At 37.3% G+C, this 19,491-nt stretch overlaps 1 protein-coding gene across 1 annotated transcript; it reads right to left on the reverse strand.

Moving 5' to 3' along the window:
- Positions 1-12,337: 12,337 nt before the first annotated feature.
- On the reverse strand, positions 12,338-14,231 carry LOC115759055 (importin subunit alpha-5-like). The gene is made up of 2 exons (XM_030699879.1): positions 14,162-14,231; positions 12,338-14,103 (listed from the first exon to the last, which is right to left on the reverse strand). The coding sequence occupies exon 2, from the start codon at positions 14,000-14,002 to the stop codon at positions 12,659-12,661; it is 1,344 nt and encodes a 447-aa protein (XP_030555739.1). The 5' UTR covers positions 14,003-14,103; positions 14,162-14,231; the 3' UTR covers positions 12,338-12,658.
- Between the last annotated feature and the right edge of the window lie 5,260 nt (positions 14,232-19,491).

A 19,491-nucleotide genomic window follows, 5' to 3' on the forward strand; every position in this document is an offset into this window, starting at 1 on the left:
TTGGTCGATTTATTACTATCGCAAAACTATCTTCCAAGCGACAAATGCTTTTAGCGCAGACAAAACTCTTTATCAACTTTTTCGATTTCCCAGTAATGAAAGAGAACAAGAACTCCGTAAAACCCATAAAAAAACATATTATATATATATATATAATTCTTGATCTGAAAAAGTACCAAGAAACCACTACTTGTATCTTTTAAGTAATACGCATGGCACTTAAATATTTATAGTGTGTTGCGTATTTCTTGAAAATATAAAGTACAAACCTATATTTACTGAGGAACCTATAGTCGTACCTTCTCAAGAGCCAATCTTCATCACATTTGCAAATGCCCCAAAAGAGTATAAATCGCATATTGCATATTTCTTGATCTTATAAAGCACAATCCTATATTTACTAAGGCCCCTACACTCGTATATATCACACATTTGCATATAAGCTGAACAAATATTTATAGCATGTTGCGTATTGCCTGATCAATCCTCTGCTCAGTAACTCACCAATACTGATACCTCTTAAGAGCTAATCCTCAGCGGGTAGCACATTTGCAAATACCCTAAAGCTACAGCAATTTTTAGTCAATTGTGTGTCAGCAGCTGGACGTCCCGTGTAGAAGAAGACAATTTAAAACTCTCTCTCAATATCTGTGTTTACCTCTCTCTCCCTCTCCCTCTCCCTCTCCCTCTCCCTCTCCCTCTCCCTCTCCCTCTCCCTCTCCCTCTCCCTCTGCTGTTCGCACTCTCACTCTCTTGCTCTTTAGGTTTGTCCAACGCTCTCAGGCTTTTATCTATGCTCGAGTTGGTGTTCCCCTAGCTTGTTGTGGTTTAATGGATTTGCAGTTTGCAGTTTCTTAACAATTCGATGTTATTTTCGCTCTTTCACTTCCTTTTCGCGCTTTGCCCTTTTCGTGTTCAATTTTTTTATACATTCCCCCCAAACACTCTCCGGTTTTTCTCAGTTTTTTTTTTTTTTGGTAATTGCTTTCCATTGTTGTGCTTCGATTGCAAAGTTGCGCCCGTTCCCAGGACTAGCTCAGCAGACCCAAAGGATTCGAAGCATTGCAAATTGTGCTGCATTGTGCAGCCAGCTAAGCATTTAATGTACCTACTACCAGGACAAGGCTTAAAGCATAAGATATTTATTTGCCCATATGGGCATTTCCCTGGAAAAACCCCCTATATAGCAATTATTACTCGAGATATATGAGTACAAATTGATATGAAATCCTTTACAAGCGTATCAAAATGATTGTCTAGCAACATTGACACTTTTATAATATCGTACAAAATTAAATATTGTAATATATCATCTAAAATGAAAAGTCTTTGAATCTCTCACTTTTGAGTTTTTGGGCCAAAAATATTGCCAAAAGTCAGCCCTATCAAAAATATTAATATCTATTTTAATTGAAATGGATGAGGTACGACCCACATGCACCTGGCCCTGAGTTATCCGTGTAAATCTAAAAGTTTTGCTATTTGGATTTGCAACTGGGGCTATCGGAATCACAGTGTTGCACAAATGAACTCCCCAACCAGCACGTATCTAATTTCATTTCTCACTACATGAGTGCCACATAAAAAACTAATTCAAAGCGCTCAATATAATTTATATCGTTTCGCAGGCTATCTAAAGGACCTGGGACCGATGCACACACACACACACGCACAATCAGTCCAAAAAGGCGAAAGAAATTTTTGTAATTTTTATGACCCCAAAAGACACATCAATTCCAAAGCAAACCCCCCGAACGTGGCACGGGATGTAGAGGGGCTTGGAGCGGGGCTCGGAGGGGCTTTACTCAAGCAACAACAAACATATTTCAAGATGTAAGCGCAATAAAATAAAATAATAAAAATACAACTTTTGTCCAGCCAACCCACTTACTGTCCCCCCCCCCCCCCCTCACAAACCCAAGAACTTGCCATGTTTGTTTGTTTTGTTATTGTGGTAGTTAGGGGGATTGCGTAGGCGTGGGGTGGGGGGACTCTACTATAAACTGTTCCAAGTTATCTAAAGTGTTAAATCACCTGATGCCGTCAGCATGAAATTTACGCACATAAATCTTTTAGGGCAAGTCCAAGCTCAGTCCGAGACCGAGAATGAGCCCGAAATAACATAAACCAAACATAAGCAGGCCCGTACCCGAACGAGGGTGGCTCGAAAAGTTAACGGATTATGATAAATTGCTAGTAAATAGCAAATTGGAATTACCCACTGGTTACAGTTATAGTTAAAATAAAATAAAAATAAAAAAAAATAGTGGAGTCTTTTTTTCTGAGTCTTAATTTAAAGTTACGTTCCTTCTTATTTCAATATTATTCTATTTTTTTTATGTTATAATAATTTTAATATCATTTTGCATATAAAAATATTAAAAAGTTGTCTACTTAAATAATAACAAATTTTAATTAAACAATAAAAAAAATTAATTAATTGATTTCATTTATTAAATATTCCTACTTTTAAGCACATATATGCATACGTATTTTTTAACTTTTATAAAAAAAATAAAAAATAAATATTTTAATAATAATAAAATTTAATACAAATCATTTTATATTTTTAGGTATAAAAGTTTTTCAAGGATAAAAAATTGTTTAGTTTAAACAATTTTATAAAAAGATTTTATATTATTTTATGTATTTCTTTCAAGCACTCTTCTAACTGCCCTCGCACTTGAAGTTGCCGAAAAAGGTTGCCAACAGGCCGTTGACAGTGCCGGGCTCACACCCCCCGCTGCCCCGCTTCCAGTTTCGGTTTCTGGCCCGGTCCCCTGGCCATCGATCGCTCTGAGAAAAGGTTATGTGCGTGCTCGTAGGTTTATCTAGGAGGGGTGAGGCAGGAAGGGCGCTTCGTGTATATTTTATAGGTTTATAAAAGCGCCTACACCTGATGAAGTGAAGCGGGGTCAGCGATGAGACGCGCTGTTACACATGTCTGGCCTCAACTTTTGGGGCATAGTATCACATGCTCATTGATTGATGCGGAGCAGGAAAGTGCGAGTGCGGGCAGAGGGTGGGGCTTGCCGCTGCAGGAAGCTGTTCAAATAGTTGGCAATTGGTTGCGATTCAGCAAATTCAGCTCGATTGCTTTGCTTTGGCTTTCCTCGATTTATTTCGCTTCCTTGAAGGACAACTGCGTCAAACTTTTCCAAAGCACCTGGCCAGAGGGTTGACGGGGAAATTGGGTATTAGTAGCTGGATCAGCAGCAGAAGGTGCAGCAACTGCAGCGCAGTAAAACAGCTGCAAACAGTGGCTGCGCTTTAGAACACAAACAAACAGCAGCAACAATTGAAGGGCAGCAGGTGGGGTGGCGGGGGCTGTATGAGGGCAGCAGACACGTTGGGCGTGGCAAACGGTTAATGTAATGAAAATTGTAAAAGCGGCGACAATAAAAACAACATTCAATGTGGGCAATGCGAATGTGAATGTGAATTGCGAATGAAACCAAAAGCCCGGTGGAGATGTCGGCAGCAGGGATGTGGGGAAGCTGGTAAGCGGGAAGGGTAACTGCTGAAGTTGTTCGCGACTTGAACGTTTATGCGACTGGCAATGGGCGAAAGTTTTTTTTTTTTTTTTGGTCGCAAAGCGTTTTAGAGCTCAACAATCAACTCTGCGCAGCAAGGACAACAGTTGATGGAGTCAGAGTTGCGGAAAGAGGAAATTGCCAAGCCCCAACCTCGCATACCGCCCCAGCCGACCATCTAACTAAATGATGAGCACACATGCATTTATTTAACAGGTTACTGAAGCAGCATTACCTAACACAATCTCATAAAACCCTTAACTTATTACACACAGCTTATTAAGAGTGCGTAAAAATGTGGGCGAAAGTTACGAAGTGTAAATGCAGACAATTTTTATAGCAGCTGCTTAAGATTGAAGCTGGGACTGACTGCCTGGCTAATTTGTTTAGAATAGCAAATAAATTGCATCTATATAAATAAAAGATGCCAACTGATTGCTGAAAAACGAACAGCTTAAACCACTTTTGCTCGTCGGACCAGCACGCGTGCAGTCGCTGTATCTAAATTCCGAAGCAGTTTTAAGTGTTGCTAAGTGTTCATTTTGTTTGTTATTTGTGATTATTCACAAACATAAATAATAATAATAACTAACAACTGAAGGCGATTAGCGTCTGCAATGTGAGGGGATCAAGGTTTAGGGTTCGAACTCCCGCAAAGAAATAACACAAAATATATTTGTATATTTAAATTAAACGAAAAACTTAGGCTTTACTACCCTTTGCTAGCTTGTTGAGAGATGGATAGGCACACAGAAGTCAGACATAGTTAGGATATTGATGCTGATCTAGAATATATATACTTTATGGGATTGGAGATGTCTCCTTCTATGCGTAACACATTTCATGACAAAGTTATGATACCCTCTGCAAGGGTATAAAAATATGTAATTTTGAATCAATTTAAGCAAAAGTATTTCGCTTTTTCACTTGCGCTTGCAGCATTATTTACTTGAGCCGGGCAACACCGGATAATTTCATTTATATGAAATGAAATAAATAATTGATAAATATATGTCAAAACTTACCAAAATTCTTGAAGACATTTCTTATGTATTTCCTCAGTTCCAGAGCGTATGAAGTGCTGCAATTTAAATGAGGGTAAAGACAATTTAAATACTATTTATATATTTATATAATATATTATATTTATATAAAATATTATATTTATATATACATATTTCATATACTTTTTATATTAACTTTGTATTAATTATATTTATTGCAAGCGCTTCGAAAATAATTTAGGAAGGTTTTTAGATATCCTTAGCAAGTTTTCAACTGTTTAAAGTCTTTCCTGCTATATATTTTATATATATTATTCGATTCTCAAGTTTGATAGATTTGTGCTACATTTGTTTTTTTTTTTTTGGCATAAGCTGCTGCAGGCTCATGCATAAACCAAAGCTTAGACAAATCCTTGAAAACAGCGCGCTTAACGTAGATGCTGAAAGATTTGCCCCAGTTGTTGGGCTATCTGGTTGGAATGTTACCCGTGAGACCTGCAGCAAAAAGGCAGAAGCAGAGCGAAAATAAGTGGACTTACAACCGGGTGGCAAGTGGCCTTGCAAAACTTGCCGACAAGTTTGCATTGCTTTCGCTGGCGCCAGTAAATGTTAAAGCAGCTGCCCCACGGCCCACTGCATTACCTCCTGCTGCTGCTGCTGCTGCTGCTGCTGTTGCCGTGCAACAAGGTAGAACCAATAATGAAAACTACTTCAACATGCAATAAAGCAAAGTGGCAGGTTTTGAAAACAGAATACGAATAATAATGAATTAATTGATTACAGTTAAATGGCGCATGAGAGTGGAAACTTACAGCGGCAAGTGTTAGGTGCATGGCGGGGGTTGGGAGGGGGATTGGGCATGCCACTAATAACAAAACTAAATAAAGCTTTTTGCCGAGAACAGGCCACATCAAGTGTATAATACAGCGCAAAGCCCCTAAGCGTATCAACTCTAATGAAAGGTATTTTGTTATAGTCGAATGTTTAAATAGAAATCTATTTACCACAAGCTCCAAAGAGAAATTCGAATTGGAATTGAAAATGGAAATGGAAACAGCTATAGTTATAGTGATAGCAATGCCAATACAAGAGACAGGCTAATTAAAATTTAATTGCACATCTAAACGAAATTTACAATAAACAAGCGAAACAACGAGCCGCCAGCCGACAAACACCCGCGCGGCCGAAAGAGACAAAAACACACGAAATATTTAAACATATAACTAACGCATATACAAGGCCTAAAACATGTGGGAACATACTAGCTGGCACGCCGAACGCCAGATGCCCTAACAAATAATAATTTGAGGGCGACTAAATAAATATTTCATCACGTTTCAAACAATTTAAAGGGGCAAAATATATATTCACAATATTGAAGGAAATATTTTTTATTATTTATTAGTTCATTAAAAATTATAGAGACAAATTTATACTTATTAAAAAAACAGATAGAATCGAATATTAAATAAATATAGATATATATCAGAAATTGAAATTGAAAGAAATATATAAAAAAGTAAATTTTAATATTAAAAAAAAAGAGAAATCAATGAATAATAAATAAATACAATAAATAAATATCTCAGATACATTTTAATATTGAAAAAAAAAAAAAATTAAAAAAGAATAAAAAAATTATTGTAAAAAAATAATTAAATATGCAATATAAATTCGATAATAAAATTAAAATTTAAAAAAATTAAAAATTCGAAAATAAATGCAATTTATTTTTAAGTATTTAATATATGTTTTTGCTCTGGAAAAGGCTAGCTTAAAATATATATTATTTTTTGAGATTCAAAAACTTTATAAATATCAAATGATAAACCGAAAACAGATATATACTATATTAATACAAAGTGCAGTAAGGTCTTCGACTGGAAAGCCAACAAAAACTGAAGCTAATTATATTTGAAAAAAGTATTTTTAACATAACAATCTTTATTTTTAAGTAGATAATATTTTCAAATTTCTAAATAAATTTTGCAACCAACTTAATTATTGCCAACGAATTGGATTTGATTTTTGAAATGTTTTCGTTAGTTAGCCAAATACAACATCAAGCTAAATGCCCCAGTAATAATACCCATAGACAATTGGGTGTATGAAAAACCTATCATTAAATGTTAAATTCAATTACATTATGCATTCGGCAAGTGGCATTTAGTGCGTTGCACAAGTACTGCAACGCAGCCCGTTTACACCCGCAATGCCAATGCGCGACCAAACACCTACTTGTGTGGATGCAACAAATTTTCGAAAGGCTTTTCAACAACATCGCTGTAGTAGTTCATAGAAAACTGCGCCAAAAACTATTCTTTACATAATTTATGCGAAATTCTGCACTAATTGCAATAGTTAATGCAGATTTCAACCGCATTTGAATTTTGTACGTGACCCAGCGCCTGTTGCCCCTCCCCCTCCACAAACCACAAAATATCTCATTTACATGCGAACCCCTAGCACAACAAGCTACCCTCGAATAAAAATAGAAACGAAAAAAAAATCAAAAATATTAAACTGACCAAACAGCTGGAACCAACTCATGAAACACTCATGTGAATTGCATGAAGTGCGGCACGTGCACCAAATGCATCCCCTCCCCCCACCATTGGCAGCCCCCGAAATGGGTGCCCCATTTGCATCCGCCCCCTCCTTCAGCTAAACCTGTTTCTGGGCACGGCACGCGCAAACAGCAATTGATTTTATGGCGTCTCTTGTTTTGCGTAGAGCTCTTTGCAACTCTATTGGCACTTTATTTAACTACTACACAGCGTAGAAAAAGCTACACAAAAATAAAAACACAAAGGACCGACTGTCCTGGGCAAGTAGATAAACTACCCTTGTGGAAGATATCTTGAGAATCGCAACAATTTTTCGCATACAAATTCATTTTCTGATCTATGCTTCTTATAGATATATATAAAATATGTATAGCATAGATCAATGTATACCAATATAATATAGATATTGTATAGTATATATAGTTGACTTGTATATATGCATATATGATACATAAAGTATGCATACCATATATCAATATACATCAATGCAATATAGATATAGAGTATAGTAGGTATAGTTGATATGTAAGCAGCATTGTAACTCATAAATGCGGACTTTGGACAAGATATCAGAAAAACCAAAAACCTTTCATTAAAGAGTTTGATTTTCGGCCGATTTTTCTTATGAAAGCTATATAATATTGTATATATTGCTAAATAATATTAAACGATTTGCGGCATAGCCCTATAATAGCCCTAATTCGTTCATATGCTTGCAGAGAGACACCTACTTATGCATAGTTCCTTAATTTGGATATCTTGTAAAATAATTCCTCATGGCACCTTTATGATATTGTATTCTGCCGCATCGATAAGCATTTCAGCCCAGTTCCAGTTCAAACTAGCTTAAGAGTAAGGTAATTATGTGTTTTTTTTTCGCTTGACGCGTTGCAATTCTCAACCTCTTTTAGCTACCAGCCATACACAGCATAGGCAGATGCAAAGTCTAAAGCAAGGGGCTGATTAAGCCAAAGGATTCTTAAATGATATATAAATAAAATAATATGCAAAAAAGAATTCAGAATATGCTTAAAAAATAAACTGTAAGCCCGTTGTTTTAGTTAGCTTTATGCATACGTTGCTGATGAATACGATTAAGTAAAGGGCACTCAATAGAGTGCAAACAATTATTGAAAAGTCAAAAGTGTGGCAACGAAATTGTTGTTTAAAACATAAGCGCAAACAGAATTTGGATAGCTATTCGAGATTATGCAAAAAGTTGCTGACACTTTTTATGCAGAGCTCACAGTATGCCATTCAATGGGCTATATATATATATATATATATATATATATGTATATATGTATATATATAGATCATGTGTGTCGCCAGCCTGTAGGAACCATCCGTCCGCCCATTTAAATCGTATGGACCCAGCCACGACTCCTGTGTCCGCTTGGCTTGATTAGATTGTCACCCAACTGACGGATGTGTGTCTGCAAGTTTGGTGTTGGCATTTGGCAAATGCAATCAAGATCAGTCTAGCTGAATGAGGGGCGGCTACGGCAGGGTATAAGGGCAAGGGTTGGGGCTGCGGGTGCTGGCTGCTGTTAAAGCTTTGGGTTTTTGGGCTGCAGTTTTTGGGTTTGGTTACGGTTTTGGGTTTTTGGCATTGCCCGCCAGCTGGCACGCCTCGTGATGCAGCGACAAAATTGAAAATGCCGCCACGCCCAGCGCATGCCCCCCCAATAAATTCAACGATTTGCTGGTGCGTAAATCTGCAACCAAAGCAGCGGCGCTTAAAACAACAACAACAGCAATAACAGCAACAGCTACAAAAGTGAACAACGCCCTGGTTCTGGATCTGGTCCTGGTCCAAAGCAGCTGTTCGTGTGCTAGCTCAAAGGATTTGTGCGGGATTTGGGCATAACGACAAAAACGAAGCACAGCCAAAAACAAAAGCGAACTTTGAATTTAAATTTAACCCGCCAGCTAAAGCCCGGGCATTCCGTAGCCGTAGCCGTAGCCATAGTCGAAACCGGAGTCGGAGTCGAAGACGCTGCTGCAGCTACATATTTACTAGCTACAGCTCAAGCAGCCTGGCTAAGCGTTTTTCATTTTACGTATATTCTAGATTGGCTGGTGGGAAATATACAAAAAAAAAAAAAAAACAAAATAGAGAGAAAAAAGCAAATTTTGTTTGATAGAATTTTCAATTTAAAAATGGCAAACACGCTTTGGTCGCGCGCGTTTTATTGAAAAAGTGCCAAATAGATTTGTGAAATTGGTAATTTAGCATAATATCAGCCGCCCACACACACGCCACATATTCACAATCAACCACAGATGCCAGCACACACACACACACATACATCCGTGCCAAATAACCACACAAGCACTAGAGATGTTCCATTAAATCACTCTGCAATAACGGGAATACCATTACTGAGCTGCCAATGAACTTTTAAGATTTCTAGAATTTCAATAATAGGGAAAATATTTACACTGGAATACATTTTTTTGAGAAATATTTACCAGACTACAAAAAAAAAGTTTAGACTAAATGTGATATAGAATTTTGGTCAGTTAAACTGATACGAATTTAGAGTATAATATGTAATTTAATATATGCTGCATCTATTTCAACAAACACAATGTTAATAGTTGTTAGATTAAAAAACCAAGTAAAATAAATGTTCTGATTTTAAGTTGATTGACAAAAATATATAGTGTAAAATGAGATATATTTTACTGGAATTTTTAATATTTACTATCAGATTATCGAGTGACTTATATATATTAATAATATTTTTACAACATCAGTCGAAAGAGCAGAACTATAATGTTTGATAGTCTAAAAAAACCAAAACAAAATGGAATAACAATTTCATATGATATAGGACTTTTGTCAGTTTGGAGTTAAGACAAGATTAGAAATTAAGGATTCAAGCAATTAATATATCGCAACTTATGAATATTATTATACATAATATATTAATAAATTGCGTAAAATTTGATTTATTCTTTTATTATTTTAATTTCATTTTATATTGTCTTTAAAATTGAACGATTTATTGTATTCAATTTTAAAGTTTTGCACCTTATTTATAATAAATACTCAATACATAATATATTCCTTATATAAGATTCTGGGATCTATTTCAAATTTATATCCGGATTCCTGTTAATGAGTCTGCAAATCTAAACAAGCTATAAAAATGTTTTATTTTTCGGTCTTGAACGAAAATCAAGCCTTTGGGCTCAGTTCTTGGCAGGTTGGAGTTCGAACCCTGCACATTTGCTAGTTTGTTGAAAATACGCACTATATTATTATTGTACTTATACATTTTTATATGCAAGAAGGCAAATATGAATTTAACCCAAATATGTTTAAAGTTTAAACAGTTCACTTTCCAAAATGTTCTGCCCAAGAGAAATTTCCGTGCATTTGCTCAACATCTTTTGCAATTCCAGACAAAGATATGTGCAGACTAATCACAGTTTAGGGACTATCACTAGCTCCAACAAATCACGTCTAAAGTTATCCCACACACACACACACACACACACACCTGCATATATTTTTGTATATATAGATACATCAGTTGTCTCATCACTAATCCCGCACACCTGGAAACGCACTCACGAGTCTGAATTTGGCTGCTCGCCTGCTCGCTTCTCGCTTCAGTTCCACAGTTCTATTTGCTGTGTGTGTGTGTGCGGGTGTGTGTTGGTCTGTCTGCCGCTTTCGATTCTGATGCCGATCCGAATCGAGTGATAGATGTACACAATTTTGCCCATTTGCATACGCAGCGCCAAGCATAGCAAAGGAGAAGGGGAGAAGCGGCATTCGAAGATAAGTTGAAACCAGCAAAATGATTTTCATTTCAATTATTTATTGATTGATTTGCAATTTGTAACCGACCAAAAGCTGCACACCTGCACATATGTATGTGCGTACATATCAATCGACTTACTGTGGATTGATGGACTGGGCGCTGCATGGATGTGCTGGGCGTGGCAGGTGTGGCAGGCGTGGCCGGCGTGCCAGCTCTGTATGTGCGATTGTGCAGCTGTGTTTGCGGCGTTGCGCATATTTAATTGAAAATGTTACCGCATTTATGAAATTGTCAATATGCAATACAAATACATGTGTGCACGCACACACACACACACAGAAAGACACGACCACACACACCGCACACTCAGCCCACAAACAGCCACACCCACACACACACACACACGCCCACGCATGCAGGTGTTGACGACACACATTTGACATATTTACATACAATTAGTTTGTGAAATGTAAATTCAACACACACATACACACAGACCGCACACACACACACACGCAAAAAAGTTTTTTGCAAAGTTAAATGCGCATAAAAAGAAAAACAAATTGAAAATCGCTGCGATAGCAACAACTTTTATCGTTGCCACTGACAACAGCAACAACAACAAGAATACAAAAATTTTCAAATTCATAAATAAAATATGCATTTACATAGATTTTTGTTACTTTCAATTAGCATGTTAAATAATCATATGGAATTGCATAGAAAATTGAAACGGCAAAGCAAATTCAAGAGTTTTCCACCTTTTCTTAAATTATTTAAATATTTCTTTGGTTTCCATTAGCCTACAAATGGACAAGAAAACATAAATGCTCTAAACAAAAGTTTAAGTTCTTGTACAATATTTGAAAAGTATTTAAAAAATTACTTTGAAAGTTAAAACTGTTTAAATGTTTTATTCTATTATATGGAATTGCATCGATTATTAGAACTACAAAGAAAATTCAAACACTTCTCGTATTTTTTTAAATTTTGTCAATATTTCTTTGAGTTCGACTAGCATAGAAATGGATTAGACAACTTAACAGTTCTAAGATAAATCCAGTTCTTATTAAATTTACGAAACTATTTCAAAAATTCTCTAATTTCATAGCTATACCGAAATTAAGAAGGACCTATCTATCTATTGGAAAGAATATTGAAATTACAATATATTTCGTAATAAACATATTATATAATTATATTTCTTCAGTATCGTTTGATTAGTATAGACAAGGACTAGAGTTGTTTTAAGATATACGAAAAGTATTTAAAACAAATATCATAAATCATATAAAATGGCATCATTTGAAATATTTCCAAGTATCATTGCTTTCAAATGTTCTAAAAAATTCGAGTTCTTGTAAGATAATTAAAAACTAATTCAAAAATGTATTTCTGCTAAAATTTTCCCCCAATAATTATATCTCATTTTCGGAAGATTTTACTGCTCAAACGTTTTATCATCGGGGTTTTTTATAAAGGCAGCAAAGTATATAAGTGTCAAGAATCTCAATTATTCAACATTTTCTGATGAATCTGAAAGAAAATTGAGTTACAGCTGCACAGACGTACGGAATTTTATATATTTTCTGGGGGTTAGAGTAAGCAGCTCCTGTCACCTGTAACATACGCATGCACAACTCTATGATACCCTTTTTGTTGCACATTTTCAATGCATGCAGAAAGTAATTTCCGTGCCCCCAACAAGTAGAAATATATTACGTTACATAATACATAGGATTATCAAGTTTGACGAAACCAGAAACAGTGCCACGCTACATTCTCAGATAGACGCGCGCCTCGGGCCAAATCAGTTCCATGGCATGGCGCGAGGTGAGAAGTGTGCAGAGAGTTCTCACGGCCGCATTGTTGCTGCCCTGCAGGGCCTGAATCTTGGGCCAAATGTTGCACTGCCACATGACGTGCAGCAGGCACTGTTTGCTGTGGCAGTGCTTCTCGCCGAGCAGAAAGAGCACCACAAGTATATTGCGCAACAGCTGCACGGGCAACTCCAGACGCAGCAGATCGCATATGGCATGCAAGGCGCCACAATCAATAAAATAGTCCAGATAGCAACGGCAGAGGTGCAGAGCAAGGCTGACCAGTGTCCAGCCAGCGGCCAGACGGACTTCGGCATCCTTCTCTTGCTTGCTGGCGCACTGGACAATCTTCTTGAGCAGGCCCAGCTCGACAAAGTGCTCCAGCTTGATGCATCTGTTGTCTATAATGCCGCCAAGCAGCTGCAGCACCAGGACACGTATATCCGGCCTGCCGCCCAGCACCAGGCCATGCACATGCAGCAATATGCTCTTGGGAAAGCGAAAGAGCGCCTGACGCCGGCGATACTCCAGGCACACATTGGCCAGCACAAATATCGCCTCGCGCTGCACCTCCGGCAGCGGGCTGAGCACAAAGCGCACCACACGGCTCAGCAGCTTCGACTTGACCATGGCTGGGACCATGGTCGAGTGGTATTCGGAGATTAAGCGTGCCAGCTGCAATGCGGGCAGCAACAGCTCCACATCCTGCGAGTGATGCAGCAAGACGGGCAGCACCTGGGCAATCTTTCGAATGGCCGTCAACGTGGGACCGGGCACCTTGTAGCGCAGCACCTGGTAGAGCAGCCAGAGTACTTGCCCCTTGTCACACGGCTGTAACGGCTGTTGGCCGCGTCGTCGATGCGTCAGCATTTGCAAGAGCTCCGAGAGCAGACCCGACTCCACGACCGCATCACGCAAACGCCAGCCGGAGACCAGGATATTGCTTATCAGCGCCAGGCAACAGCATTTAATGGTGCCACGCAAGCGAGACAGCTGCAGCATGTCGCGGAGTAGCAGCAGTAATTCTGTGGTCAGCACCAGACGCTTCAAGTCCACCTTGGTGCAGTGTGTGGTCATCTCGTGCAGCACGCGCAACGCCTTCACGCACTGGCGCGGCGAACGCTGCGGGCCCGGCTCGCGTAGATAGCCCAGCAGACCCGATATGAGGCCGCCGCGCCAGCATAGCTCGATGTTTGAGAGCAGCCAGTGGGCATATTCCTTGGCCGAGTCCAATTGATTGTCCAGATACTGAAAGCTGACCAATTTTTCGCAAATAAAATTCACCTCCTCTGTGGTCATGGCGAGGAGAGGAGAGAGTGTTGTGTGGGTGGGATAAAACGCGGATGCAACAGTTATCGCAAGATTTGTAATATTATTCCGGAATTGATTGTTAACAACTTCTAGAATTTCAAAATATTGTAATTTTTTTTCCTATTTAAGTAAAGTTATCTTTACTACCTCTTTCTAGAACTTGCACATTAGATAGTTATGTATTTAGCTTCAATAAATGTTTTAAATCTATGATTAATTTTTCATGACATACCAGGGCTGACGAACAACACACATATATCGGTAGTTTAAAGTCTGTGGCCCATGCACACAAGTATCTGACAAATTTTACAAATTTTTAAAATTATAATATTTGGTTTTATGCAAGTTTAATTTCAATATCTGAATTATTTGACCACATTTTGGTATTTTTCGTAACAAAAGGCCTAAACAAGAAACTTAGTGTTGGAAATTGCGATACAAGTGTATTTTTTAGCAGAATCTTAACAAGTCTACAGCTTAGGGCGTCTGAGTAGGTCCAAGTACTTAGTGTAAAAAAAACATCCGTGCTCCAGCTCTGTTCTACATGGGGTTGGCAGGGTATTCATACCCTATACATTTTTTGCGACAGATTAAAGAGGCAAATCTATAGACTTTAATCAATAAATAAAAGTAGTTTGTTTGTGTGCGTACTTATTGATAATTGTGGTTTTCTATTGATTTGTCAAAAGTTTCGTTTTCATGGCAACACAATTTCCAGCCTGAGTACCCAATGGAAATGGGCAGATAAGTTAAATGAGTTACTCAACACTGTATTGGTATAGACACTGTTGCCACAGAAAGTTTAGCTGAAAGAAGTTGTAGCACTTGACAGCCCTATTTGACCTTCAGTTTTATAGGCGCAGAGCAAAAGTCTGCGGCACTTGAACAGCTCTGATGGTACTTGAAAGTTTTCTTTCTTATACATATGCGCTGTAACTTCCGTATGTCTACTTAAAGTTCAGACCAGATGCTTTCACTCTCTGCCCACTTGGTTTACTTAATTGCCTTGACTACTTGCTTTTCCATTTCAACCCTCGCCCGGCCCCACACGAATCTCAGTCGAACGCAGAAAACGCTTCGTCGTCCTGTCCAGAAAGCTGAACAGCTAGCTATGCCTGCCCCACCGGGAACCACCACTCTCTTCGGCTCTTATTAAATTTACAATTGCATGGATTATGTCAGACTGGAAGCAGCGTTAAGGAGCTCAGCTGTGGCTCAATGTAGCCACTTCACTTCGATTTTTGCTGTCAGCCAGACCAGACCGGACCGTAGCTCCTTCAAGAGCTAAAGATTTCCTAAAGAGCTTTAAATGCCAATCAAGCGGCTGTGATTGCAGAACTCTTTGTATTTGTGCTTGTGTATGTGTATGGGAGTACTTGTTTGGGTGTGGGAGTGTTTGGGTGGTTGGGTGGCTGGTTGGCAACGAGGTCGTAACTAAAGTCCAGTTGATTATTAATAAATTTCTGGTGTTGTCTTATATATATATATATATATATATATATATAGACATACAGCAAAGCATTTATTTATTTATGTATGACATGTATAAGAGTATAATTAGGCAGATACCTTACACACTTTAAACATATATAATGGGCATGAATGAAAAGTCTACCAAAAAAGAATGGGCCATAGTTAAGCAGAGCTTATCAAAACCTAATTACAGAAAATCTCGTAGTCGACCTGTAATATATAAATTTAATCCTAAACAGCTTTTTCATTTTTTATGAGTAATACCTAACTTCTGTTAAGCCATTAATTTATCATTTCGTATCAAACAAAAACTGAACACAGGGTATCTTATAGCGTGCTTAGCTTATTCATAACAGAACTAAAAGAGTTGACTTAGCCTCAGCAACAATGTAAAGTACATAAGAGACAGATCAACGATGAGATACCCTATATTGCATATCCTTCCCGTTAATTTTTGGCAACTTTTTGTTGATATTACGAGATTCTACAAGCCAAAGGCAATTAAACTGCTGATAAACAATTTACAGGATATCTCAAAGTCTAGGTTATTATCACATACATATGATAACTGCAAACAATCTCGAAGAAATGCTGTTTCAATTACTTTTAGGCAATTTTCAGCTGATATAGCAAGATCCTATGTGATCAATTTATTACAGGATATCTCAAAGTCTAGCTAGATATCATTGAACATATTTCTCGTTGCAGCTGTGTATGTGTGCGTGTATGCGTGTGTGTGTGTGTGTCTTAAGCTCTAGCAAACAATATTTTAGCGCTTGTCATTTGTCTCACGTTTCTTAATTAGCTGCAGGATAATGGGCCGAAGCACGTGCTGAGGTAAACAAACGCAGGCGTCGCTGTCAGCGCGCCGCCTCAACGCCTGCGCAGCGTATGCAGCGCACAAAATTTTTGCTCATTAATTGTTACGCATATAATTGCAAAGTAATTGGGAAAATTTCATTACAGCCGCGCGGCAAGGAAGCACAGCAAGGAAAAATAAATTATAAAAACCAAAACAAAAATAAAGCGAAGCAACTCGTCGCAACTTTGAAAGCAGCACGTTATATCGGCTCCTGTTCAGGATATTCGAGACAGGATTATAAATCAATTTGGTAAAGCTGCCAGAATGACAGTGTAACGACAAGCAATGCAAAAAGTTGGCTCACCCAAGCGTCTTTAAGCTGCTTTTGATACAGCCAAGCCCCCAAGCCCCAAATCCATGTAAGTATGGCTCTTTGTACTACAGCATAATGCATGTATTCAGACATAGATTACATATATATATATATATATATTTATATGTATATATGTCAATTTATATACATATATATGGAGATATACATAGTCGGTAGGCGTCGGCGATTTGTTTTGTTTGCCATTAGGTTTTCAGCTATTGAATTTCATTGTGCTGCTCCCTGTGCCGTAATAAATTTAATATGGGTCATTTGTATGACATTCGGGGCGGCATACTCTGCCTACACCCGCCCCCACGCCTCCCCTCCTCTTTTTTGTGATATACCCCTAGCCCAAATGCCGAAATTCTCCGGCGTTTATTCACTTTTTGCTTTTCTCATCGTCTATCACGTGCTTACGTGTAGGTGTGCGTGTGTGTGTGTGTGCGAGGGTGGCATTAAAGCTTCCCAGCTGGCAAAGAACCTAAAGACAACATTGTAATAGATCAACAAATTTGAAAATACTTTGGGTCATCTATAAAAATGTAATTAAATTAAAACTTCATAGGTTTCAATAGATGTCAACTGTGAAAATCGACACTTTCACACTCTATAAATATACATAATGTAAGCCTTTTTTAGTTCAGGCAGCCATTTTAATCATATTCCCCATTTACGCTTGTTATTTTTAATATAACTAACTAATATTGCCATTTATCTACTTGATATTTATTTTCTAGGCGATAAGCGATTCTATGTTAGAAAGAAAATCAAATAAAATAAAAATACTGATTACAATGTAGAAATGATGTAGAATAACAATGATATAATAATATATATATTAAATTATTAAAAACCTATGTATATAATAGAGTTTATAATGTACTATAGTATAATAGTATAATAGTATAATAGTATAATAGTATAATAGTATAATAGTATAATAGTATAATAGAATAATAGAATAATAGAATAATAGAATAATAGAATAATAGAATAATAGAATAATAGAATAATAGAATAATAGTATAATAGTATAATAGTATAATAGTATAAAAGTATAATAGTATAATATACTGAAATTTAATGTACCTTGTTAAAATTAGAAATAAAAATAATGAATATGTTGTCAAATATATATTTATGACTATTTGACTATGTATGTATGACTATTTCCTATATTTAAAAGAAACCAATATATATTTATGCATCTTTAATTTTATATTTTATCTTTAATATTAAAAAACTTAAAAACAAACTATGCACATACATATATTAAATTATTTTTTTAAATATTAATTTATATATATATATATATATATATATATATATATATATATATATATACTATATTTGTTTGTATATAAAATATTATTTTCAACCTTTGCTTTGTTTCAATGTTAAAGGCAACTTAATATTTGTGTTGAATGTAAGCCGAATAGTGTTAGACAAGTTCATTTGCCTTGTCTTTACTTTTGGACTGGAATATTCTTCTTCTTTTTTTTTTTAAATTGTTTAAATATTTGTTAAGGTCAAAATGCCTTTTCTTTGGCTTACATTTTTTTCGCCCAGTCTTTTTGCGCCTTTCTCAAGAACAACATCTTCTTTGCCATATTCTGAGCTTCCTAAATAGTTGTTGATTCGCCCTCTCTCAACTGTTCTGGACTGTTTTGCCTACGCCGTTTCTGTGTTTTTTTTAGACATTTTTTTTTGTTGCAGTGCCGCTGCGGCTGCTAATTTTGGTTTTTGCTTCGGTTATTCGGCAAAGCCCAACAAAAGGCGCAACAAAGCGTGTGCGCTGGGCGTTGCTCAGTCTTTCGGTTTCTCGATTTCTCAGTTTCTCGGTTTCTCGGTAGCCAGTTCTCAGTTTGGGCTCAGTTTTCGGTTAGCCGGGCTCTCATCGATGTGCCACGTCCTTTTTGCTTGTCTTTCTGCCAATGACATGTTGCAAATTAAAAAAGGGTATGCCTGAGCAATCCTGTTGCGGTTAAGGGCTCCAGCGTTGACACAGGGTGCGGAACGGTTGGGGGCGGCAGCCCGGTCACTCGTTCAGCTGGGAATCGGGGGCTCTGGTTCTGTGTGTCCGGTAACAGCATTTTAATGATGCCCATTTTTGCGGCCAGGGTCAACAGCAACTGGCCACATAATTTGATGACAAACAATTTGAGCGTAAGTTTTGTCTTTGAGAACGTTAAAGTTACGCAAAATGTATGCGAAATTGCAGCAGCTTCAGCTTTTTGTTTAGTTTAGCTCTATTCTCTCTCTCTCGCTCTCTCTCTCTCTCAGCTGGCTGAGCTATGCCAGGACTTTTGCATAAAACCAAGACGAAACAAACATCCTGAATATGCCAGAAAAACTTTATACAGCTGCGTTATTTTGCTGAGAATTTTCAAAAGACGCTGTGCTGCTTATGAGCCAAGTGCAAACGAGCGGAATTTAATAAATGCCACTCTCTCCCGCTTTCTCTCTCTCTCACTCCCCTCTAGTTCATAGTTTGTCCTCAGACATTGCTTTGAAGTTGGCGTTGTCACCACAAAATCTGTCAACTAATGAAATATCTAAAGAATCTAAGCAAATCTTTGATTGACTCTTAACACTAGACAGCTATTTCAGCTTTTTGTTTTAAAGTTGTGCCAGACTTTACTGGGAAAAACAATATCCACTTTATATATAAAAAAAGTTGCTTGTTTATATTTACCAGCAACATAAACATCATGTCAGCTATGGATCATTCTAATAAACTTTATTCAAACCTATCAAGAGGCTTCTTTAATGTAACATTAATTAATCGAAAATATTTATATGATACTTTTGCCAGAAGATTTACAGAGT

Source organism: Drosophila novamexicana, unplaced genomic scaffold (genome assembly GCF_003285875.2).
Source record: "Drosophila novamexicana strain 15010-1031.04,08,12 unplaced genomic scaffold, DnovRS2.1 tig00000193-arrow-pilon, whole genome shotgun sequence".
NCBI lineage: Eukaryota > Metazoa > Arthropoda > Insecta > Diptera > Drosophilidae > Drosophila > Drosophila novamexicana.

Excerpts from the sequence above, each read along its gene's own strand:
- LOC115759055 (XM_030699879.1), bottom strand. The coding sequence starts at position 14,002 with ATGACCACAGAGGAGGTGAATTTTATTTGCGAAAAATTGGTCAGCTTT.